Genomic DNA, 26,717 nt, shown 5'->3' on the forward strand with positions numbered 1-26,717 from the left:
CTATCCCACTTTCAGTCTACCTTTTCCAGTTATGAATCAGCCAGATACAAAAACTACCCACTCGAGGTTTGCTTTTCAGAAGAACGCAAGACACTGCCACAGGGCTAAAAAAAGGGAAGAACTGGGGTGAATGTCACTGAGCATTGTCAAAAGCCCTCTGTACACACCAATTGCCCTGCCACTTTACGCACGCCCACAGATGGTACAAATTACAGTTGAGGGCACACTTCGACAAATAGATGAGGGTGACAACTTACCTCCTCGAATCTTTTTCTTGGACTTGTGTCGGAGAGAGACCTTTGGGTGGAGAGCGGAGGAGGCAAACGTTAGGTCAGGGAGTCAGAGGCAGTAGATGAAAGGAACGCATTAGCGAGTCTCAGACCCCACGGCTCAGAAGAAGAGGCTGTCTGGAACATCCTGTTTCTCACATCGAGTGTCACATGCATTTTCTCTCTGCTGCTCTATCACTCCACACGCACATTAGCACACCCCCACTGCTGTCTAACATCCTCATCTGAACTTGACTTTCTGTTGTGTGCTTTGTCTCCCTTAACACTCAAATTAAATTACAATACTAAAGTGCAACTAAACTAGACAATAACCAGTTCAGCACCCAGTGGCGTATATGGACCCCTGTTGCTATAATTAATTTATTTTTTTCATCATTAAAAAGGAGAAGCAGAAGTAGTTCCACCATTAAAAATGAGAGCATTTTTCCGTTAATTGCTAGAACAGGGTAACCTCTGCCTGAGTAAATGTCAGACACACAAAAAAGGGAAATAACACTTACAGGGTTGTATTCATCAGCAGCCATTGAAGGGGGCACAGATATGGGGAAGGCAGCCTGTTGAACAAAACCAAAAGATCCAAATTATCCACAGGTTGACAAATGGGAAGAACACGAGCGACTATTTGCTTTAACATGACAAGGGGAAGTGACGTCACGGACGAAACCCACAGACAATGTTTCTCAATTTTTTCAGAGTATAAAAAAACACAACCAAATATGAATTGAAAGTGAGTGGAAAAAGCAGAGTATGGAAAATCGAAACGAAGTCGGGAAAAAAAAGATGATTACTCGAAAAGTTGATGCTCATGAACAACACTGACTGAAAGCTCTTGTTTCACAATGGCCCCAGTCAGCAGTTCAATCTGTGACACATACCTACCTACACTACCGAAGAGTACTGACGATTAAAAAGCTTCTTTTCAGTGTCACACCTCCAAAAAATAGCTTTTTTAGCACAGAGGGAAAAAAAACATGTTGCAATTTATCAAACTAAATGACTAGTGACATGATAGGTATTGAGAAATCCTAGTTGCCATTATGGACTAACTTCCTCTACATACTTAAGTTCCTTATTTGTAAAGTGACAAAGTTGCTTAAAAGCGAGACAAATGGAAAATCACAGAGACACATTTAACACACACAAAACCTTTTTACAACAAGCCATGATACAATACAGCGAAAATCTGGGCACAAAGTCACAGTAATGAAGCACCTAAACCACCCAGTGCACTTCTGTGATTGGAAACATCTGCCCAAGAGTCTAATCATCATGAAACCTTGACATGACACCTTGTCAGAATCAGCGCCGCAAAAGAAAAAACTGTCTTGAGGTGAAGAGATGGAAAAGTACAGGTGGAGGTCTGGTCAAAGGGTGCCATAGTTAAAGTCCTGCTGCAGTTTGCATTCAATCACTCACCACAAACTCAACCTACAAATGTCCCTAGGGAGAATAAAAAAAAGGAGAGGAAGACTCGTACCTTGTACTCTTCACAGATCAGTCCAAACACCACACGCACAGGTAAGTAACGGTATCCTCTGTTACTCTAAGAGCTCTCACAATGACAGCAAACCATTGCTAATAGCTCTAATCTGAACTGTGCATCTGTGTATATGTGTGTGTGTGTGTGTGTGTGTGTGTGTGTGTGTGTGTGTGTGTGTGTGTGTGTGTGTGTGTGTGTGTGTGTGTGTGTGTGTGTGTGTGTGTGTCTTTGTCTTGCACAACACAAATGCATCACGTCTCAGTTTCCGGGCGTTTGTGTTAACTGGCTGCCTGTGGGAGCTACATGATGATCACCACATAAACCACAGTACAAACCTGACTGTGAGGGGTGTGTGTGTATGTTAAGTAAGACAACCAAGTTCATGTTGATTTATTTTTTTTGCAGATTTTTAAAGGTTAAGTGTGATTTTAGTTCCTGGATCCATGCTGAACAAATGTATCTGCAGATTTACATGTAATCTGTGACTGGAGTGAGCATTTACAAGATCAATAAACATACACCTTTCTGGAGCTTCAGTGAGTTCTGCTGTACCAATTAATTTTCTTTTTAAAGGAAGTTCTTCAAAGGTAATAGTATAATGATAATAATGGTAAAAAAAAAAAAAGTGTTACATTTTTGGTTGTGCATGTTGTTGAAATTGTGGTTGGTGCGCCAAATAAAAATGTGAAATAATTATTGAAAACAAAACCAATGTTAATCCTAACGTCACAAATATTAAGTAAAAAATTAAAATTAGTGTAAAAGGCGTGTCTTAAAATAGAACAGCTAACGTTAACGTCAGGGTATACATAGGTAACGCACCTATGGCAGCATCGCATTAGACTCGGTTCGTTTTAACATTTGGAAAACACGTTTTAGGGTAATATTTTACCGCATGTATGAAAATATAAATATTGATATAGCCCACTCAAACGGACTCTCACTAACATTCAAATTTAAGTTTATAAAAGTAAATATAAAACGTTACATCAAAATACTTTAAAAAAAAAACACCCAGTACTCTGGTAACTAGGTAACGTTAGCCGTTGTGTTTGCTCCTCGCGGCTAACTTGCCCAAAGCGTCACCTGCGAATGGATCAGTTTTGGACCATTTTAGACAAAATGTATAAACTAATGTCACTGTACCTGCCACCACAGCCTCAGCGACTGGAGACTAGCCCGAAAGCTCCGCTCAAAGTCTGCCCAAACTTTGACGAGCATGTCGGGAAAGAGAAATCCAGAGAGAGCTCGGCAGGTTTCAGGTGGGTGCAGCGGAACCTCTTTGGGTGTTACCCTCTTTGTTCACCTGAGACAGAGGAACACCCGGGGAACACCCAAAGAGCTCCAAACTCAAGTGACAAAAGAAATGAATTCATTTTTCACTACCCTACTTAGACGCAGCAACACATTTTGAGCTGTTTAGTTGCATCGTTATTGTATTGCAGTTAAGAGAAATAAACAGTTTATCTCACAAAGTCCCCGCCGTTCTCACCCATGACCACTAGGTGTCGCTAAGTTACCGCTGTGTAACAGCCGGTAACATCCACACGAGCCACCATAACAAGGCAGACATTAAACCTTCAGAAGACAGGCACATATGGAGGACTAAGCATGACTCAAGTCTAAATAAATGCAGAAATAAGTAAATACATAAATGGATGAATACATCTATAAATCAATGTATACATAAATAAATAAATAAATGCTTTATTTTTATTTCTACATCTACATCTGACCTACGTTTGTTTATTTCTGTGTCCATGTGTTAATCAGGCAGAAGGCCCCATCTATTCATGCATTTTTAAAGTATTTTTTTCATTTATGTCTGTATTTATTTATTTATTCATTAATTTATTTATTTTTAGTAATTATTTATTCATTTATGTCTGTATTTATTTTTTTATTCATTCATTTATTTATTTTAGTAATTATTTATTCATTTATTTCTGTATTTATTTTGATGCATTTATTTATTCATTCATTTCTGTATTTATTTTTTTATTCATTTATTTTAGTATTCATTCATATATTTCTGTTTTTATTTTGTATTCATTTATTTATTTTAGCATTTTTTAATTTTTTTATTTTAGCATGTATTCATTTATTTCTGTATTTATTTTTTATGCATTTATTTATTCATTCATTTCTGTATTTATTTTTTATTCATTTATTTCTGTTTTTATTTTGTATTCATTTATTTATTTTAGCATTTATTTATTTTAGCAAGTATTCATTTATTTCTGTATTTATTTCAGCATTTATTTAATCATTTATTTTTGTATTTATTTTTTATGCGTTAATTTATTTTTTAAGCATTTATTTTTTAATTTATTTCTGTATTTATTTTTATACATTTATTTATTCCTGTATTTATTTCTGCATTTATTATGACTTAAGTCATGTTTAGTCCTCCACAGACAGGCTTAGCAGATGTACTGGCGAATAAATTAAGGTTTAACTCTTTTTTTTTTACTATTTAATAAATTAACATTTGTGTTTAAATGTCATTAAGTGACACCAGTAGCCTATAATTTAGACTGAACTGAGATTTACAGTTCTAAAAAAGTTATTTGGATAATACAAAACATCTGAAAGGAGTGTGAAGGCCAGAATTCCGCTGTGATTGGTGCTACAATTCACAAAAAACACTGTGCTTTCCTCCAGAAAAAAAGGAGAAAAATCCAAGTCCTGGCCACTCATGGCTCTGGGAGGCTGTGGCCTGGCTATCAACACCATTCACTGAGTCTGTAGCCATAACATCACTGCTCAAGCTGTATCTGTGCAGAAGCTTGGATGTTCTGCTTTCGATGTTGGTCTGTGCTGGGATGGTGGTAAACCAGCAGACACATTCTTGAGTCCTGCATTATTATAGTCTCCATTTCATTTCTGCTTAAATAGACAGGGGCCTCTTCTCTCGTTCCCTTTGCTATTGTACTGCAGCGAGTGGAAGGACTACGACGAGACCCCCCTCCCTTTATATCTCTCACATTCTCACACTGTAGCTTCCTCTCGGCCTCCCCTCCTATTTGTCACCCTATTTCACATCAATATCAAGTAACACCCCCCACCCCCCGAAAAAAAAAAAGTGTAGCCCTTGACATTTCAATTAAATGTGTTCAATTAAACAAGAGATTTTAACACAATTCACACTCTTCTCGTTTCTGCGATGAGAGAAAAAGTCTCAGCATGCCACTTTTGGCTGATTTAAAGGGGCATTCGCTGTGGCTGTGGCTGTGACTGGGTGGAAGTGAGGTAATTTCTCCTGCGACTCATGTCAAAGGCCTGAAGGATTCACGGGAATGCAAATTGGTCACACCATTGTAGCACTCAATCTCCCATCACGATCCATGCTGAGAATTGTCACGGCACTTAGCTAATGCCCCCCACCTCCCCCACCTAGAAACTGTGTGTGTGCGTTTGTGTGTGTGTGTGTGTGTGTGTGTGTGTCGAGAGAGAGAAATGAGAGGGGGGCAAACAGAGTGGCTATTATTCAGCAGGGGAATCTCACACAGGGTAAAGGGGGAAGGGAGCAGGGCTGGAAATGATATCAGATTCTAGCCTGCTCAGTTTGATGGCACTACATGACCCTCGCTTGCCATTGGTAGCAACTGACACTAACAACCCAGTTGCCCTGGCACTGGTTACTGCCTCAGTAAAGATCTCACTACATGTGCTCACTGAGTCATTAGCCTCTAGCTCTATGCTCTAAACGCAGCATTGAATGACAGTTAATGAGGATTTGGTTTTAAATTAGTTTTTGTTTTTAATCTGTGCAGCAGATGTATCCATTTAGGTATAGGCACAAATAAACCAATGAACAAAAGCAGTAAGGTACTCCATTCATTCCCTTTATTTCCTATTATATGCTGACAGGGGTCAAGGTTTTCTTGTTTGGTGCAGCAACAAGCCACCATTGGACCATCAATCTGAGCATATGTGATTTGTTCACATGCCACTACTGACTATGTGGCTAATCCATCTGACCCCTGTGGAGCTGTATCTGCCACTTAGGGATTGACAGGTGCTTGGTACTTTGGCCTCTATGTGTGTGTGAAGAAAGCAAAGAGATCCTAAGTTTACGCTTGTGGTCATTTCATTTCTACATTTGCCACAGCCAATAGCCAATAAATTTCCACTTATAGCGTATTCAATGAGGAACGAGACTCTACAGCCATGCTAGCTGCTCTGCGAGATACTGCTTTGAGCTTAATGCTAATGAATGCACGCTAACATGCTCACATCGACAGCATGCTGTTTAATGTTTACCATGTGTTCACCATCCTAGTGTATTGGGATAGCATGCTAACATTAGCACCAAACAAAGCAAAGCTGGACCTGATGGTATTGTAATCAGTTTTGTAGGTATTGAAATTGATCCTGAGGGCAACATTAATGTGACAGTCCATCCAATAGTTGTTGAGACATTTCCGATCCACATTCAAGACCCGCATGTTGCATTGATGTATGACTCTGGTGGTTTGAATTCGATAGAGTGCAGGAGAGGAGTGTGTATGTTGTCATATCTGGTGTGCCCGTAATTCAGGCTCTCAGTTTCAACTGCTAAGGCGGAAGCCAGCGGCATTCCTCACATTGCACAGTCGCAGTCACTCACAGTGATGTAGCCTCTACAAATGGTTGCGTATACTGTATGACCACATACACATCATTCTTTTGTCAGCAGGATCGATAACGTTTACATTCAGAGTGACCAAACACAGTTTACTTACTGCTTGAGAGAAGGACCAGGATCGTATTTGTGGTTGATTATACCTGTAAGAACATAGCAGAGACAATTAAAGTCAAACTTGTATACGGACCATTAAAGCGGATGTCAAGCAGGAACAGGAAGATTCATCTAGCTGTCATATTTTAGATCAGGCATAAGTTTGTCATGAAAATTTCAAACACATACTTATTGCTTCCCAGCCATGATCTTTATCTATGTCCCAGTCTAGCTCACTTTGATATTGCCTAATCAAAAATAAGATCTAAAGGAGACTGTTTAAGGTTTGGCATTTAGTTGGTGTGCCAGTGGTTCTGATAATGCATTTGGCAACCAGCCACAGCTGCATGGGTAGGCACAAAACTTGTTCCCAATGCTCAAAATACACAATTTACCTCAGCCAGGCCTCACCCTGTAATTTCAGGGTATGAAATCATCTCGGAGTTGTTTATCCTGCCTCTTGATTGCTAACATTTTTGGGGCCCTCCTCCTCCTATCATCCATTAATTCTCATGTCCTCGTCTCCCCCTTAAAGGGAATATTTTATGTTAATTTTCAGGTTCATACTTGTATTTTTCCACAAGAACATGTTTATATGCCTTAATCTTCAAAAAACACATTATTTTTGTCATATTTTCCATCTGAATATACCTGTATTAATCCTCCTCCTTATGCATCCTTCATTGCAGCCTTGGAATGACTGTTGCAGCACTTTCTATCTGTATATAGTATAGTTGTGACATCACAACTGTATGGAAATCTTGACGGCAATCCCAGTCCACTTTTCTTTTTTTAGTGTTTCTAGTCCCTTTAAGTCCGTGCCTCAGACGTGTAGTCTAGTCTGTAGAAGTTTTGTTTAACAGCTGTAAAGCATGTGGAGTGGGATTGTGTTTATATTTGCTCTGACATTATCTGAGTTTTGTTTGACGTATGTTTGACATGTAGGTGTATGATATTTGTTCGATTTGCTCTTACGCTCACATTTTGTTATTGTTATATACTTTTGGTGCATGACACTTTGAAAAATAAATCACCTTACTTGCTAGTTTGCTAAAGGGACTAATTAATTTAATGCAGGTGCTGCAAGACACAGACACACTCAGCTGTCACCCCCCCCCCCCCTTTTTTTTGGAGATAACCAAATTGATGGTTTTGACAAATGACATAGGAATAAAATTGATGCACCATCCCATTTTATCCTTTGTCATGAGGAACAAACGGTTGTTTTTTTATGGATTAACAAGCCAAAATTAATATGACACTTGATTAAATCCACCGTCAATCAAATTCCATTGCCTGCGTCAGTGTCACATGTTTATAAACCTCCAACGCTGAGTCATCTGGTTATCTGTAAGCTTTACAATAGCATGTCTCCATATATTCTAAATGTGAGTAATGTGTTTTGATCGAGCATGCGACAATCCGGATGCCATGTGTTTGTGTGCGGCTCTTAAAATAGAAAAGCCTGGGATGGCGGGGGTATTGTGCAAGGCGTTTAATCATCGATCACAGTGTTAATGTGGGGAGTCTCCTCAGGTCCTACATCCAAGACCAAAGGAGACACAGGGGCCACGGATGCGGAGAAAGAGGAACAGAAATCCTCTGATGTCGTCATGTTTCGCAGTAGGATGGGGTTATTTATAGTCGGAAGCGTGGAAGAATCACGATTTGTCATAGCAGTGACATTTCTAAAGATTCTCCAGTGTGTGAATGTGTTTTGGGGGTGGATGGCAAGCAATGGATGGAGACATTGGTGTGTGGGAAATGTATCTGGCATATTGGAGGCCCTGAGAGATGTCTCAAAAAACACAAAAATAGAATTTATTAATAAGGTCTGGATTGATTTAGCATTTGAAAGGAGTGAAAAGGTTGGCACTGCTCCAACAAAATTACCATCATTTATCTCCAGAGGTTTGATAAAGTTGAGATTTGCCTACTCAATTTCAATTCTTTAAGCATTGCTCACAGCAAATATTTAAACTATTTTCTCTGATTAGATAGGGAAATCTAATAGGGAATAATTATTGTTTCTTTGTTTAATTTTTCAAAGAAGAGCAGCGATACTGTGCAAGAGATCCATTCTAACCATGTTATTCTGTTCCTGAAAGCCACACGCACAAATCAACTAATATTAAGTAATAATATTCATTAATACGCTACCATTAAACAATCTATATACTATCACACCTGGATAGTGGTGGTTTTTGCCTGTCTCTCTGTGCCCTGTATGAATGTCAGCCTGATTATCTATGGTACGTTTTCATAAAAGAAGCCCACCCACCCGGCACCCCATGGCTTGTTTTGTAAAGATTCCACAGCCTGCTTACTATCCCTCCCTGTTGGAAAATTAGACCCACCCTGTTCTTGTGTTTTTCATTTGACCTACAGACTACGCAGTACTGTGTGTATATGTGCGTGTGGGATGAAGTGAGGAACTCACCGGTTGAGGAAGTCACTGCTAGAGTGCCAGTCGGGTCCCTGTGATACATAAAGATGTAAGTGTTAACGCATGTTGGAGATGGAGTCAACTATTCTGGTATAGTTGCTCTGAAAGACCCAGTTCGATTGAGATATACTAACATACACTCAAAGTTCATTTTAAGATTATTTTTGTTTTTGCTTATAGTCAACATCCAACATTTGTCTTTATGTGGCAATCCCTAAATGTTCACTGTAAAACTGCAGCATCTTATCTTGTAGGCAGCTAAATTAAAATTATATTAATAGCTTGTGGCCTAAAAAGTTCCATTACAAACTACTGTTTGCTAATTCTGTGTCATAGCAAAATGCAAGTCCTCTCCAGGATCGCATCAAAACATTCCTTCGTCTCAGTCTGTGATCAGATAATCAAAAAATATTGTACATGCAGAATCGATCAATAAATAATTCAGCTCTTCATTCCCATGTGAGCATTTGTGATATGCAGTCATAACATGTTAGTGGTTAGCAAACTAAGCAGTGGGTTAAACAGATTGCAGGTAGTATTTAGGCAGACCACAGATTTTCAGAAAGTGCAAATTAGAGAGGACCGCAGGCGACTATAGCTTGGCGAGCATAGGCAGAGTGAGACACAGGGAAGAAGAAGAAGAAGTGATAAGAAAAGACTCAATCAGTAGATCCATGCACAAAGAACCATAGGCCAAGGGAGAAAGAGGTGAGAGCGGTTGGTCATTCAGTCGGGTCTTCAGTTCCGTGATGAAAGCTGCCGATCCTTCCCAGGCAAACACCTCCACAAATCTATGAAAATAGCAAAAGCTGCAGTAACCCTAACCTGGCTTTTAAATGTTTAAAAGGCAACATATGTGCGAGAAAACGATCCCCTGATGGAAGACCTGCTTTGACCATATGGTCACCCAGCTGGAATTTAAAGTTCATCAAAGAGGGAAGTAGTTGCATAACCATCACCATCTGAGACACAGAGAAAAGGTAACTTGACATTAGCTATCCTCTTTCACTGCATGCTTAAAAAACAGAAGAAGGGTTCAACTCAAAGGTCAAAGCAGGTTAGAGAGCCAGCCGGCTCATTAGTTTGGTCCTGTATTCAGTGGAAGTTAATGGTGACTAAAGCTGCCCTTCACTGAGAGATTGTTATAATAAAATATGTCATTGTGGGTATGTAAAACAGCAACACGCTACATTATAGTTACACATTAAGCAGTTATTCCACACCCAATGGTAAAATAAAGACAATACAAAAGATCACTGACATGAACTGCAATTTTTAATAATAAAACGCTATTCAAAACTTACAAAAGGCAGATAAAGCAACAATAGACACTTCTTCCCTGTATTTTCTTAAATAATACTGTAATACCGTCTCTTATGTTCTGTGAGCTAATAGAAAGCCATTTGACCAGAGTGTCCTTAAAGATTGGTTCAAAAACACTGGCTTAAAGAGACCATTTATTACTGTCAACCAGCAGTATGTATAGGCCCTTTAGGTGGATAATTGCAGAGTAAACTGAAACACAGGCTATACAAGTTTACTGAATTGAGTGCATAGCTTTAAAACCAGCACAAATATTTGCTAGTGGCAAGATATAAACGATCTCTTAACAACTGATGCAGCATTGTCACCTAAAGTGACTATAAAAATCTCTCTGAAGTATATGCATAGCTTACAAGAGGCAACCTTTGGTAGATGGTAATGTGACTAACTGATCACAAAAGTGTCATTTCAGAGAGAAAACATTTATAGTGAAAGCACAGTTATATAACTTACTTATGCAAATAAAACAAAATAAGCAGATAGCTGTAGTGACGTCAAGCAAGTCTTCTGAAGTGTTAAATAATGGTACCAGAGAGCATTTCAACTGAAACATGACAGCTTAATATGTACAGAGGAGTCCACAGACAGCACACAAGGTGTGTCCTAAACCTGAACGAAATGTATCTTCTTGAGGCAGTGATGGGACTTGTAGTCAGAAACGAAGAGGGTTGTGGGCAGTGTTAAAGGGGTGATGATGTAATGTAGTGAGTACTACAACAGCGAGTTTGGTTGAGGAGTAGTAGTGGGTAGTACTAGTAACACCAGGGAAATATGGAGGTTTGGGGGGGAGGAGTGTGAGAAAGCCCAAAGCTGCTAAAAAAACAGCTGGACGTTAAAAATCAAAGGCACTGAGATAGGACAAAAGACAGGAACAGGAAGCCCCGGACAGGAAGCGCATCATCAGTGAGTCAATAGCTTAAGCCGCGTGATCCAACTGACCAGTAGTGAGCGTTCTGCCGTTGCACGCTTGTTGACGGGGCCTACGGGGGCCTTTTTGATGTCCTCCTGGTAGGGGATGGTGGCGCTGTTGTGGAGGTCTGAGTTGGAGTAGTAGCGGCTACCCCTGATGTGGTCCACTCTGACAAGGTGGCGTTCCCCTGCAGGCCTGTAGGGTGGAGACACTGAGGGGACCTCCTCTGCTATGGTGGGGATCCTCTCATTGCTCAGGTATCTGTACAGGAGGTCTTCACCTGAGGCAGAGAGACAATGACAAGTCAGCTTCTAGCTCTTCTGGTCTTCGTTTTAAATCTTCATTCAGACAAGAGCAGTATGCAACAAGATCAGCAGCAATGTTAATGCTTAAAGGTTAGTCAGAAACTTTGGGAAATACAACATGAATATGTAATAATCTTGATTCTAGCCTCATGTTTATCTTATGTTATTCAGACTCTTGACAAGTGACAGTGTAGTGTGTTCTGTTTCACCTGTGTGAAAGTGAAAGCATGCTTGTTTACCTTTCCGTCCCTGTGCCCAGGGCTTAGCATAGGGATCTACCACTCCGACACAGGTGTCTGCTGGCATAGAGAGGGGTCGGGGCTTCCCTAGAGACAAGAGTTTAATATAATAAGAGAATTTAGTATCATATTGTTTCAGTATCCACTGGTGGAATGTTTCCTGAAAGAGAAATGACTGACCACGCGAGGACCTGTGCTCCCTCATTCTGGGCTGGATCACGTTGGCCTCGATGGGACAGCCGGTGCTCAGCTTGTCATAATCTGCGATGGTGCAGCGTCTTCTGCTCTCCTGGTCCAGATAGGAGTTGGGTGACTCAGAGCCCTTTGGTCTTTTACTAATGCTGCAGAAGGACTCTGTCCTTCCCTCCCTGCGTGGAGAAACATGTAGTTATTACAACACATCCCACTCCACAGTTTACAGTATAACACAGTATAACACTACTAGAATGATTTGTAAGCAAATGTTTTGTTGCTCCAGTAAAATAAAGATGAAAGGCTACAAACTTCAGAAAAAAAAATTCAGTCTTTTGCATTTTAAGTGAATGTGACCATATTCTGTCATCTTCCTGGAGGTGGAAGATGAAACAGCGGTTGCATAAGGACTATGGTGGGACTGGTGGGAGCAGAGTGGGCTGAAAATGAGCAGAACAGAATGTGCAGTAGGAGGGGAGGGAGAGAGGGAGGCAATCACGGGTCTTGGACACACTCTGATGTGAGGTGAGGCCAATATGGCTAGGCTGACTAGGGCTTGGCATTGATCAATGCAGGGTGGCAATTGGTTGAGTTGTTTTACCGCTTTTTTCTTATGCTTCAACTTGTTGAAAACATAACCTCATATTCTAATAACCTTGGCATATGAAATGTGACAGCTCACCGCGGGGTGTAGGGCATTGGAGGAGGAGGAGGGATGTACAAGTTCAGGATGGCCGGCTTCTCTTTTTTGGTCGATCCGTTGGCTGAGCCGCAGGGGGACTGGGTTCTGATCAAGGAGGAATTGTTCTGAAAATACACCACAATTTATCAATATCAGTTTACTGTTATAAACAAATAAAGTCACTGCTTTCTGTTTCTTAAGACTAAATATGACTTGCTGGCAACTGGGAGGAGTTTACCACATGTGGTGAGACATTTAAGTGCTTGTGTGCGTCTCCTTGAGTATAAACCGTCTTGTTTGAGGCATGGAAAGATTGTAAGTGAAGTCCAAAATAGCCCGCGAGACATGTACTTAAAACTGTACTCATTTACCACAGTTATGTTTCCCAACACTCAACAACACCGTGCCCTTGACTAGACGTACAACTCTTATTTACGGCCATTCTCATCAGACCTAAATGACGTCTGATGATAAAGTGCCCTTTGTATGTAGATGTGCTGTATTAATGACAAACTAAACATCCGATTTGGGATCTTGTGAATCATTCCCCTGCTGTTCTTTTTTCTAAATAACTCCCATGTGTACAAATTATACAGTATTATAAAGCCTGTGTCATTCTTTCTTGAATCAGGGTGCATGATTTGTCTCTGCCTCCTGGAGCCTTATTATCTCAGATAAACTGAGATGTCTAACTCTGATACCCTGACTACTTGTTAAAACAAGATGCTGGCGATGATGTTGACATGGGCCACCTTTGTGTTGAGAGGCTCTTTGTTTTGAGAAACCCATTCTTATCTGATATCTTCTCATCTTGCCTTCCCAGGCTATAAAACAGGCTACGCATGATAAGACGAATTTGGTAGTCTTAGTTTACAATGGACTTATTGTCTCATGATCACTTAAAGGGGACTCAGGTGCAGAGATGTGGTTAAAAGCTAAGCTACGCCTAATGTGTTCACAAGCAAATTGCATTACAGTCACATAACCTTATTAGCACAATATCAGCTACCCCTGTCCTTTCTTTGAACAACAGACCTTTGTGGTGTTTGTTCTTGAAAAAAAAGAGTATTAACCCAAATAACATGAATTATCTTAAGTTCAATTGTCTTCTTTTGACAGCAACATCTCGGCAATTTCTTTTTAATAAATCAGATACAATCTAACTAGACCAACACTTTAGGCTGGCAGCTGTATGTTTTAGACTGAATGGCATCAATGGACTTTGTTTTCCTCTGATGCGCATGAAGAAAAAACTCACTGTTGTATTCAATTCAGCCGGCAGCACTTTCAGAGTGGCTCTGTGACACGTGTCTGAACTTGCTGTTTTAGAACCAACTCCCTAAAAAGCTGATAATTGGTTGACAATGACTAGACGCAGAGGCTTTTGTTGATCTTCTGTAATGAAAGGAAGATGTGTGTGTGAGTTTGTGGGCATGTACCTGTTGTACTGGGGGCTTCCAGCGCATGTTCTTGAGTGGGGCGGGGGTAAAACCTGTTGTGCCTGTGGGCCTCTTCTTAAGGAGTAGAACAACACCTTTGGGGTCCTCCCTCAGTTTCACAACCAGGTTTTTCAGCTGCCAGCCGACCTGGTTAACAGAAGTAGAACAAACACAAGAACACACACTTTATTAATATGCCATTAACATTTATAGTGTGTGCTCAAGTTGAAAATATGTATGGTTAAATATGTACATATGACAGGACCAAAAAAGGGTATCTACCACTGTCTGCTGGTTGACCTGGATCACCTCATCACCAGCATGGATCTTCCTGGTCAGGTCTGCAGGGGACTAAAGAACAAACAAAATAAAGGTCAAAGCCTGATAAACCACTTTTATAAAGCACTGACACTTGTTGCTATCACCTTGTTGAAATTGGAGCTATTTTGCCACTCCTGTCTGCCTTTGAAATTCTCTATTCAAACAGCATATATCTGATGAACAAACACTCTGAGTTCAATTCGTGAGAAAACAAACACTCTCTGTGAGTATGAATATCGCTTGTATTGTTTTTTTTTGTGTCACACGGATGTCAAACTGGATTAACTAGTCATTATTGGTGATGATTCAGGTCCTGATTCACAATTAAGGACCGGAATCGTGAGGATCCAACCGTGGCAGTGATGCTGGTGTATTAGTCACTGACTTACTGATTTGTCTCAGTGTGGGGAAAGGTTGGACTTATTTTTGTGGAGGCTGCTCACAAACAATTCCCTTAACAGATGAGCAGTTGTTACCTCCTTCAGATAATTCAGTGTGCCCTCAGTAGAGGAGAAGGAGAATGAGGAAGATGAGAGTAAGGTGTTCTTTTTAACCAATATGAGAAGCTTGTTCTTAACATTCAGGTGCCATAAGCTTTTCATATAAAATGAGACAAACAAAGACATATAATGGGCAGCGAATTAAATGGCCAACTGCTTCATTCTGGACTACAGCAGTCAATCTCACTGTATTTTCATAGTTTAAAACACTTCCAGCATGGAAAGGGGCCTAATGTATTCTTGTGGTCAGCATATTGTCATACTTACATGTTCTGTGGTTCCTGTGATGACATGTAACCCATCGTAGGTAGACTTGATGTACATCCCCTAGGGTAAAAAGAAAACCCACAAGATTTTTTTTTAGAAAAAATCGAATATTCCCAGCGGGAGAGAAATGTATAACAGAGATGTCAGGGTCACAATTTGAAACACATTGCGGAAAATTCCTGGCATGCAAACCCAGAAGGCAGACGTTTGGTTTAGGGCTGGGGGAAAAAAAATCTTCCAGCATTCCTTACCAGACCCTCTCCTGGTTTGATATCATTCAGCTGGACTTCCTCTAAGCAGGCCGACTGGCTCATCAGGGGGTCCGAGGTGGTTCTCACTGTCTGGTCACAGATGCTGTTCAAAATCTTAGACTGCGGAGAAAAAGGCAAATGAAAATGCATCAGTGGATAAAATAAGAAGCACAAGACTCTAATAAACGTCTGACAGTGAAGACAAGCAGTGCGCTAAATCCTCTAATGGTGCATTGTGCCATTAATAACCACTGTGTGTTGTACAGGTTAAATGAAGTCAGGTTACACTGCTATTTGTGATACGGATCACACATAGACCTTATCCTTCATCAGTCAGTTGTCTTACTCCCTGTGTACATGCCTCTGTGTGTATGTCCATGTTTAGTGCAAAGCTTAATGGGCTAAAAGGGACCATTAGTGTGCTATAAACTGCACGTATCAATGCGCACGCGCACACACACGCACACACTGTCATTGTCATCATTAGAGGGGTCTTTTCTGTGACGCTGCTTCTCAGGCACATGAATTTTGTTGTGAACACATGGTGTAAACTTTATGTAGGGGTGAGCATGAAACAAAGAAAATAGCAAAGAGAAACTTGGCTTTAATGTGGACTTCACTTGGGTTGTCTGAGAGAGGGAGACAGAGTGCTAGAGGAAGCCCTGTATTAGCCCAAGGGTTCTGGAGATTGTCATGAACAGGAAACACTGATGGATGACTGGGGCGTATAAGCGCCGCCTCCTCTGCTGGCAATCCTATAGACCCGTCTGCTCTATTCTCTCAGAAAAAGGACCTTGCTTCTGAGAGCATGTCACACAATCTCTATGTAAAAAAAGACATTTCCCCAAATGATTTACCAGACATTTCCCCCCTATTATAAAGGGAATCAATAAAAAGAAACAAAGAGAAGAGATACAGCATACTTACAACTTCCAGGATCTTCTCTTCCATCTCGTAAACACTGCAGTCCTGTTACACAGAAGACAGTGATGACAGATTAGGCTTGTGAGCAGTAAACAACATGGAAGAGGGAAAGCTTATTCAATGACTAGAGAGAGGAAAAAGTATAGGGGTTGGGTAAGTACGATATAATCTGCATTACAGATATAGAACTGAGAAAAATGGAGAACAGCCTCAAATAAACAGCTTTTACATTTAAATTACCTCTCTGCCTAAATTCTGGGGGAGCTATAATTGCATAATGCCTGGTATGGTTCAGTAAACTAGATTGAAAATACCATACTAAAAGTCATATAGTAACAATGTGCAGATGACATGTGGGGAAACATCATCATGTAATGATGTTCAGAAAGTCCTTGTCAAAATAATGCCCTGGTTTTCAGCAAAAATTTGGATGCATCACTGCTTTCTATAGATGAGAGTGGGTGGGCTAGTGGAGGCTGGAAGTCGAATAAGACACAGTAGCTGAGAGCAGGGTTGTTTGGGGTGCGGAACCAACAATAAAATCTGCAAAGTCAGCTGGGAGACTGACCATCGTCCCCTCCAAGTCTCCCAACACAGCACTGATGGACTGCAGCTGGACTGGCCACAGCTGAGGCAACAGCCTCCCCTGGCAACTGTGTTGTTGGCAGTGAGGGCCCCTGCTTAGGCCGGGGGGTTCACACTGCATGTGTGGGGGCCCTGTCTGTTTATGAAATTGTCTTTGTGCAGGGAATGCCCCAAGGAAAGCCATACATCAACTCACAGGTGAAATGCTTCCGTCAAACTAGAGAGCACAGAGAATCAACTTAAACAGGCCTCTTATGTCTGGAGCACTCACAAGCTGCAAGCCTTTGTCAACGCAAAATAAAGGGATACTGGTGTTGTGGCCCTTACAGTATTAGTGACATGCACAGGCATGTGCGGCGTGCCATATACAGAGGAAGCTCTGTTGCTCTTTGTAAATCCATTGTGCAGACAGCGAAAGGGGGTCGAGAGAGTTTTTCCATATTTCCATAGCTTGCACATTCCACTGGGCTAAAGGGGAGTGCCTGTTTTTCAAACACATTTGGCTTGTCATACTGTTAGTTTGTTTGCATTGACAAAATTTGAATGGCTGTCTGTGGCCGTGAGCGATGGCTTCACATCAAAGCAGAGTACTTCCTAGGCTCCTTAAATATTGTTTTTGATCTGTGTAAGAGTGCCTGTTTGAAGGACTACGCTCTTCTGGTAAAGTAATAAACCTATATCCCTTACATCAGGGACATGAAAAGCCAATATAAACATTAAGCAGGAAAAAACAATCATAATAGGTTTCATTTGACATATACTGGTCCCAAACTCATGTTTTCCTACCATATATTTTCTTAAGTCAGCCAAAAACAGATGGTGGTTTCAGAAAGAATTTGGCTATGCATGCGTAAACATGTAACTGCATATTTCTCTGGCCCATGTTTGGATGACTACACTGTTGACTGAGCCAAGAGGGATGAGCTAAAAATACAGATTTCAATGTTAAGAGGTCGTCCAACAAAATAGTATCATTATGTACTGCAGACACGGCTTGGCATATCTTCCATCAGGCCTCAACATTTATGGAACTTTTCTCTTGTTTCATAGTACCATCAAATCACGTCAATATAATATTGCAGACAATCCTTGTAAGATCTGTTCATGATATCTAAATGAATCCCATACCATTGTCAAAACCAAAGTCCTCCTTGTAGTCAGATTGTAACAAAGCGCTGAGAGAGGCTGAGGGACAATTCCCTGGGTGTACTGAGCCCTCACATTATGGACTTGATCCCACAGCCGGTGTGGATCAGATGACTCCATGTGTACCACTGCTCTCTGTGCCTTTGATCTGCCACCGGAGTGGATGTGCATGGTCGAGCAATGAAGTGGCTGAGAAAGAGGAAGGCTCGCAGAAACCTGCTGCCTCTACACTGGAGCATAATAAAGGCCAACCTTCTAACTTCCTGTTATTCATAAGGAATCAACATATGATGGATGCATTTCTTAAGGTTTTGTGTGTTTGGCCTGCATAATTTTTTGTGCTAAAAATTGAGATATAAACTTCATATCTAAGCCAATAATTCAGGAGTGGGATGGACGGATAAAAGACACAGGGGATTGATGAAAAATGCATTCTTTTAAAGAGAATGACCTCCACACTGACGGGTCAGCCAAGATGGGTGATGCGTTCACAGTTTTATGGCCATGTCCCATTGTGTGTGTACACACAGGCTTCATTCAGGCAGAACACATAAATTATGTGATCTGAAAAGCCCTAATTCTTGGCTGAAGTTCATGAACGAGCTGGGCAAACCTCATGCCATCCTCCCCCATCATAAAACTAATCACTGTGGCAGTCTCCTGTGCAGCCTATTTTATTAACCAAAAGCCCATACTCTAGCCTCCAACAAAGGGACTCTAAACGGTCCAAAGACATAAGAAAGGAGAGCCTTCTAACTCTGCGTCAGTTTAGATACTTAAATGATGTGATGGGTTAGAAATAAGCCTCCTCGTCGTTGAGAACCAAACTGTATCCCTTCTCCAGAAAACTTACCAGTCTTACAAGACTCTTTCAGCACCTATTTGGAGTTTATTCTTCACCGTAACCTCTCCACTTGACATAGCAGTGTGGGAAATGTATACCCCCACTTCTCCTGGATGACCATGACCGAGACACCCACAGTAAATCACCAGAGGCGCTGAAATCCCAGACTGTGGCGAGGAAATAGGCACTCTGGGAAAGGAATTTATTTTGATGCAATAACCCTCAAAAAAATGACACCTGCAGTCCCACCAGCCATTTTCATTGGCAGTGTAAAATGAGTGCTTAGTGGGATTTGCTCAAGTCAAGCTTTAGAGAGAACATTGTACATACAAGCTCATGGCTTAGATATCCAAAAAAGGCCACTCAACAGCTCCCTACCTTTGTTTAAGACATATGTATGACCAACCATATACAGTGGACGTAGGCTGATGCTCTGTTTTAAACGTTAGCCATCTATCTGGCAGTCAAAATGACCATCTCCTCATCTCTGCATTAAACCAACACACAGGAAGCGCTTTCAGACAGTTTGGTCTCCCACTGCGAAAATCTCGGAGAAGCAAAAACAGGAACCACATGGCTGAAGGAGTACGGCAGCCTGGGGAATGTTGGCAGCCACCTTTAAACGAGCTCCAGCGGGTTTTATGAAACTCAAAACACAAAAGCGACGGTTACCATTAAACGTCCCCACACTAAGGGGGGGCTCCTCATTAGCCAGCATGAGTAGGAAAAGATCCCAAGAAAAACATCAGCATTTGCAATAATGTGCTCAGACTGCTGGCTTCAGGCTTGTGTCATGGCTGCCAGACCACATTTCCCATAACTCTCTTCTCCTTCGCCATATCTTGCGTGTTTTTGTCCCCGGGCTGGTATGTGCTCATTGGAAAAACATATTGTGTGCGTGTCTGCGTTTCCCAGGAGCTAGATACACGTGTGCTGCTGAGCTAACTAGCGTGCAGACCTGTTGAACTGTGGTGGTGAGCTCCAGGCACAGCTGAATGATCTTGTTCTTGGTGGCTGTGAAGTCACTGATCCCTGTAAGGGGCGTCCTGCAGGCAGACAAAGATGGAAAGGGAGAACATTATAAACCCGTGTGGGCCTGCAGAGTTGGGTTGAGATTTACTCAGTCATTCAAATTGCATTCATGGCCGCAGAATTTTAAAATCAAAGCCTATGACATCAATTTTCTGATATTTATTCACTTGTACACCTTAAAAGAACACCCATTAAGTCTATCTTCACAAAGACAATAATATTCAGTTTTGATTGACACTGTCAGAGAGGTATTAATTTCATGTTTATTACAGAATTTCCAGTGGTGTTGAAGTGCACAGCAATATACTGAGAAGTGTTTCTGATATTTCACCCACCCCATTTACAAACATGAGGAAGGAAGAATATTGGAAACACATTTCAATATAATGCAGTCCTGTGCAGCACCACTACTAACTGTGACTTCAGTAATAAGCATGTAGTTGGATAAATACCCCTCACTATTGTAAGCTTCATTAAGGTGAAGAATGTCTCTGTTGAAGTCAGCTATAAGCTGCTAAAACTATACCTTTAGAATAGAATTAGTGAACCTTGCTGATTGCTGTGTTTGGGTGACTGGCCACAGACAGACTTGGCCGTAACTCAAGAATGTCACCTTCCTGGCGCCATTTTATCTCCTTTTGTGCCCATTTCCCCCCTAAATCCATCTGAAACATAAATATATGAACTCTAAAATAGCTACCGAAACATCAGCCCCAAACCCTCAAATCAGTCCTTCAAATATCAGCGTGGCTCATCGTACGAAATTATGAAGAAAACCTTTAGAAAGAGCAATCAAGTAAATACAAGATTATTAAACCTGGTCTGCATCCTATATCTTATATATATCATATATCCACAAATCCATTCATATATTGATTCCACTGTCTAAAGTGCTCTGGTAGAACTATTATTCCTACTATGGTCTGACAGTCATATCATAACACTAAATTGAAAGTTAAGTAAATTTCAAAATAAAATGTATAAATGTGAACTAGACCGATGGAATTTTAGCACAGCACTTTTTAAACACTGTTATACTGCTCTCATCGCATCATGGCAACTACCATTTAAATCATGACATCATCTTACCCGCTTCAGCCAAGCATGCCACAAAAAGAGGAGCTTAATTTCCACCAGCGAACACTTAATCCTGGCAACCTGCTTAATATGCTGTGCTTTATGGTGTGATGTAGAGCAGGTCACCGGCAGAGCACAAGGACTCTGCCAGCTCCAGTGTTAAAGCTCACAGGGTGTTGTATTTCTGCTTTAAAACTGTATTGTTACCTTGGCCAACAGCATGGATATGTGCGATGGCTCCTTTGCATTCCTACACTAGGTATACAACTTAGATTTCTCTATGTGTATGTGCAACAGTGGTCTTATGGCAGCCTTTCTGATATCTGGTCGGACTCAGAGTGCACAGGTGGGTGGGTGATGGTAAAAAAAAAAGTTCACCTGTCAAGCCAAGCCAGCAGGCTCTTTGCAGCGCCGATCAGCTCCACCACAGATGTGAGGAAGTCATTGGGTGGCTTTCGTGAGATGCTGCCATCATACGCAGGGCTTTTCCTGCGGTCAGAGGTGGCCATGTGTAAACTGTTGGTGGCGGCTCGCATCCTCACAACCAGGTTCTTCAAGTTGTCTGTCTCTACCCCATAGTTCTGAAACAGTAAATCAATACACAATTAACTACAAACAAAAATGAAAAAGAAAAGCACACTTATGAATGATTGAATATGAAATTATTTTAATTGCCAATAAAACTAAAGATCAAAGCGAACAAGCCTTCAAAGGTCTAGACCTGGGAGGTACTTGCTTTTTAATTATTTTTTTTAATAAAACAGTGAAGTCAAATTTTTAGCAACATGTTGTTTCATGTACAAAAAAAGAGCTGTGATCATTTCTTCGACATATATGATTTAAGTGCACTGGTCTATGAGGAGAGCTCAGGCATGTAATTTCCCCTCCAGTCTCCAGGTTTGTTCCAGGGCGTGCAGGGAGGGTTTGCATGTGCCATCACCTGATTCCTACCAAGTGGGGCAAATTTTGCATTCTTGAGCCTCGGTTGTTTCGTGCTTTTGCATTCCTCCAGTTTATAGGTTATTCACGTGCACAAAGCAGCGGGACACTGTGCCTTCAAGGGTCACTAAGTACACTGCAGACCTAGCTATGAAGTGAACTACTGCAGGGTACTGAGCTGCAACGGCATGCACATTTTTTTTCTTGCATCTGAGACTGAGCATAAGCACCTGTCAAATATTTGAAAGAGCTTGTTTTAAAGTCTTTGCATTGTTTTGACTGAGCAAATGGGTTTGGGAATAACGTGTTGGTTAAAGGCAAGCAGAAAAAGGGTAGCCTGGCTGCTGTCCTGGTAAATATCAGCTTACATGGTGTTGCATCGCTGCCAGGAATGCTGCTGTATGTGTGATGTGCCAGTAGCTAAATATGCTTAGCAAGGAGTAAAACAGCCCATGTTTTGGGAACAACAGGGGAGATCTGCAAATGGTTAGTGTCTACTTTTATTCCACAGCCTCTCTCCAACATGAGCTCAAAAAACATACAAATCATTTCACTCATGTCAGTCCTCAAGGAGTCACTGGAATAACCGGACTAGTCAAACAGTAGCTGTAGACACCCTCACTCATGGCATGACAGGAAATGAATTGTTGAAACATCATAAAAGCTAAGCAAACGTACTCACGGGATAAACAGAGGAGAAAAATATATATATTTTAATGATTTGTTTTTTCATTCAGTCATCCACATGGGGAAAGTGGAACTGTAGCACAAAGGCAGTGCAAGTGTTTTCCAGATCAAACGTCTCTTCTGGCTTTTTCATTAGCAGGCTAATCACACAGTAACAGCAGCTCTAACTGGCCCCACAGATGTCCAGCGAGCTTTTGTCCCGTACTGCCAACTGAGCTAAAAAAAACATGTTTGAGCAAAATCTGTAGTTACAGTAAATACAATTTCTCATTCTCATAACTACATTTCAAGCCTAATTTACATTCCTTCAGTGCCTTTTTACAGACGTGCAGTTAATCTAGAAACAAGAAGGCATACATTTTCTTTTGTGTAGGCTCTAGTTGGGGCTCTTTGAAGGGACTATATTCTGGTATAAGTGTCTTCGGGAGAAATGGAGAACGGCTATCACAACACAATGTTTCCTGCCATCGCCTCAGGCATTGCATGGATCTGACTCGACTATAAAAGATACAAATGCCTGTGTGGATGTGTATCTGTTGCTATAATGTGCCATCTAAGGTTAAGTGTTACATTATATCTTGGGTCAGATTTTACCTAGACAATGGTAAAATACATTTATAGCTGCTCTGCAGCTCATGACGAGGTCAGATGATCTGTCATATACTGTATGTCCAATAACTGCAGTGGAGAAAGCTAATGTGTGTGTGAATATCATATGGTGCTGGTCTGACGGTGGGTCGCTGGGGTCTGAGAAGAACTAAAGAAGTGTTGGGTTTCAACATTCACTCTGCAGAAGACATCATGGCTCAGAGAAGTGCAGCAAAATGAAATGAAATGTTCTGTCTTTGTCCCTAGACAGCAGTTTGCTCTTCATAGCTTTTGGGTGGAAGCATGAGTATGAATGTTTCCTAAAAGGGCTGTGAAGTTATACGATAGGCCATTGGTCATCATCATTTAGGTTTGAAACTGCTAACAGGACAGCTAAGGTTCCTCATATATGAAAGCTGGAATCCTTATAATGTGTGCACATGCTCAAACGTTTAAAATTCAAGAGAAAAGCTTAGTAGCAAAGTGTCTGAAAGACAAATGTGACTGCAGAAGCAGGAAGTTGTCTGACCTAATGATAAACAAAAAGAGAGAAAGTGGGGGGGAAGAGTGAGGGAGTTTGTGGGGGTTTCGGGTGCTGGTAGCCTGTATTCCTGTCGGTAGTATTGACCTTGCCGCAGCTAATTGAATCGGGGGCCTCACTTCCTCCCACAGGACCTGTGGAAATCCCTAACAGACAAAAAGCATCGAGCTGGACTGCTTCAGTGGGAGGCAAAAGGTTGCTGAGAGTCCAACTTTCCTGGCAAAAAAAAATTCCAAGGGACAAAGATGGAGGGTCAAAATACAGTGTGCTAAATTCTTTGGTAATAAATTGCATATGACTAAACTAAACTAACAGCGCACTTTGAAGGGAAAATGTTCACATGCAGAGTTTTCTTAAAATAACAAAACCATGCTGAGGAAGCACTCTGGAGGCCAAATGTATGGAGCTGCTCAAGGAGAAAATTACTTGAGATTTCACTACCATGATGTCATGGTGAAACAAAGAATCTGGGCCTGATTACTGTGATTGTAAAAAAAAAAGTTATGGACCACAGGATGTACCATATGGTGCATATTCTATGATGAGTAAATCTATCATAACAGAAAAGGCACCCATGTATGTGCCAAGTGCTTCCAGGTGTCCACTTCCACTAATAACAGGTAAAGAAGATACTGTTAAAAGGTAAAGGACAAGTTGCATATATTTGCTTTTTGCAGAATGAGTGTATTGATTGAGTGAAAGTTGGGTATAAGGGAAGGGATTAATCAATTCTGAATGCCCCTACCCTCTACATTGTCTGGTCTTGAAAATATATTCCAGCATAGACTTCAAATTTGTAGCTATAAGCTGCCGTGTTGATTGTACATCATATGAGAAGCAAGCTACGTGATGAGAGTTGTTTACTAATTCAGGCTAGATCATGTAGTCTGGCAAAAACATAAGTTGCCCCATGAATGAGGGGAACTTTGGGGTAGTGCTTTTAGGCTGCAAAAAAAAAAGCAAAACAGGCTGCGGATTCAACTTTTGAAGAAATGCAACTCGACGTCACGCCAATTATGTTACTGGCGATCAGACTTCCCACATCACACTTCTTTTGTCAGCTGATTGTTTCCTGCAACAGATCATAACAACGCTCTGACGGTAAAAAATAATTGTGAAATATAAAGTCTTTGTGTGCTACATTAGGGGGTTAAATACCACAACAGGACGTCACACAAATGGGCCATTTAAATGACACTCCCACCACCGCACAAACTTGCGGTGGATCGCTGGAGCCGCCTGAGGCTGTGTGAATGCAGCCTAAATTATGCATGTGCCTGCTTCACACAGGAGGATCATAGAAAACCCATGCATAGATTCGGTGCGCAGAGGTGGCGGACCACTGACAAAGGAATCACATCTTTTTGAGGCCATAAAGTTTGTTGAACCAAACCCATTTGACCTACAGCTTTCAAATCAGCATCAATGCAAGATGCAGTCTCAAGTGGGAGAGAGAAGACTCAGGGTAAAAATAACCATGCCCCGAAAGACTAATGTAAAGCATTTTAAGAGAGCATAAAGGCAAAAATGCTGACACTGATCAAAACACGGACCACAATCTGGGACTTTTATGGCACAGGAAGTGATAAAACTCCAAATCGATCCCATCTGCTTGGAAACCTGGTTCTCTTTCACGTGGAGCATGGACGGCTTTCATCACACTCTTTTCATGCTCACTAGTTGAAGGCAGATATATTTTTGTAGGCAGTTCTTCTGGGAGCTATGATGATGGACAAAGGGGCAGCTGGTTCACTCCCAGAGAGACTAATAAGAGCCAAACTGGGAGTCTATAACTGAACCGAGAAAGATGGCTCAGGCTGCAGCAGAGATTTCTGAAGAACAGAGACCAAAATCAAATATACTTTGTGTATGTATGTATTTTGTGTGAAGTAGACGTAACATGTAAGGGACAGTGGGGAGAAAGTTATTATCTTATCTATCAGACAGATCAAACTGTCACTTATTGCTATATGAATACCATTAACTGCCTCTTATAATCTCACACAGTTCCTAACTGCCAAATGGAGCCTAAAGCCCCTTTGACCCAAGTGCTTCTCTTCTTGAGTGACACTGCTGTTCCCCAACGTCCCCCGGGCAGCTTTGTGTGTTGTGGTGCCTCCACACCCCGCTGAGCTGTGTGGGAAATAATGGGCCTTTCCACATCGCTGGTTCCTGTAGCTGCTGAACCAGAAACTACAGGCAGGGTTTTGAGTGAGTGCATACACCGAGGTTGACAGGAAGGGATCGTGACCAAAAAGAGAGCCCCTGTTTTGTTACAAATCCTTCCTGAAGATGCAGTCTCATCTCCCATGATTATGCTTTTGTCTTTTCGTCCCTGCTACTGTATCTCTATCACATTAACCACACACACACTCGCAGCGGAGGTCTACTTGCCAGAGCGCAGAGTAGATCGACAGCCTCCAGCACCAGTTCCTGGTGTCCAATCCGGGTGACTCCGAGCTCCTCCAGGTCTTGATGTGTGATCTTCAGTAGCTGCTCCCCACTGATCTTCTCCCGCTCAAAATTGCTCACATACTGCTGCAGACTGTCATCCAAACCTGGACAGACAAAATTTAAAAGGTAAATGGAAGGACTCATTAGACAAAACAGATCAGTCTGCTTCTTTAAAAAGGTTCAGTACTGTCATTTGTCCCCATTTATTGTAGCATGTGTCCCAAATTAGTGTGATTGTAGGTACAGTGCAGACAAGGAACAGGTGCGTCTGCTATCTTTGCTAGACAAACACACCATAAACTGAGTAACGGTTGAGACCTTTAAGTCTGTTGGGCTGGTTAAACAATGGATGGCTATATTTGTGAGTGGGTGTGGGCCTTTCAATAAACGTGCTAGTGTTAGGGCTGTACCCTTGCTACTATTTGGAGCACCAAAAACAAATGAGCGAGACCGTTAGACTACCAACTGCTCTGGTCATTGAACATACAAGGATGTAACTCACATGCTGTAACAGGCTCTTCTGATACTGTAG

General features: G+C 41.3%; 1 protein-coding gene across 1 annotated transcript in view; it reads right to left on the minus strand.

The window, feature by feature from the left end:
• The window catches only part of LOC310955135 (connector enhancer of kinase suppressor of ras 3-like), a 48,763-nt gene that overhangs the window by 5,028 nt on the left and 17,018 nt on the right, over nt 1-26,717 (minus strand). Inside the window, exons 2-17 of the mRNA XM_083924889.1 lie at nt 26,126-26,289; nt 21,355-21,557; nt 19,826-19,913; nt 16,296-16,337; nt 15,369-15,488; nt 15,118-15,177; nt 14,312-14,380; nt 14,030-14,176; nt 12,591-12,715; nt 11,897-12,084; nt 11,717-11,803; nt 11,202-11,452; nt 8,934-8,971; nt 6,498-6,540; nt 791-844; nt 258-297 (exon numbers count right to left, since the gene is read on the minus strand). Of these exons, the coding sequence (XP_083781015.1) occupies nt 258-297; nt 791-844; nt 6,498-6,540; nt 8,934-8,971; nt 11,202-11,452; nt 11,717-11,803; nt 11,897-12,084; nt 12,591-12,715; nt 14,030-14,176; nt 14,312-14,380; nt 15,118-15,177; nt 15,369-15,488; nt 16,296-16,337; nt 19,826-19,913; nt 21,355-21,557; nt 26,126-26,289 (1,719 nt within the window). The remainder of the gene's footprint in view (nt 1-257; nt 298-790; nt 845-6,497; nt 6,541-8,933; nt 8,972-11,201; nt 11,453-11,716; nt 11,804-11,896; nt 12,085-12,590; nt 12,716-14,029; nt 14,177-14,311; nt 14,381-15,117; nt 15,178-15,368; nt 15,489-16,295; nt 16,338-19,825; nt 19,914-21,354; nt 21,558-26,125; nt 26,290-26,717) is intronic.

The sequence above is a fragment of the Echiichthys vipera genome (genome assembly GCF_963691815.1).
Source record: "Echiichthys vipera genome assembly, chromosome: 12".
Taxonomy (NCBI): domain Eukaryota; kingdom Metazoa; phylum Chordata; class Actinopteri; order Perciformes; family Trachinidae; genus Echiichthys; species Echiichthys vipera.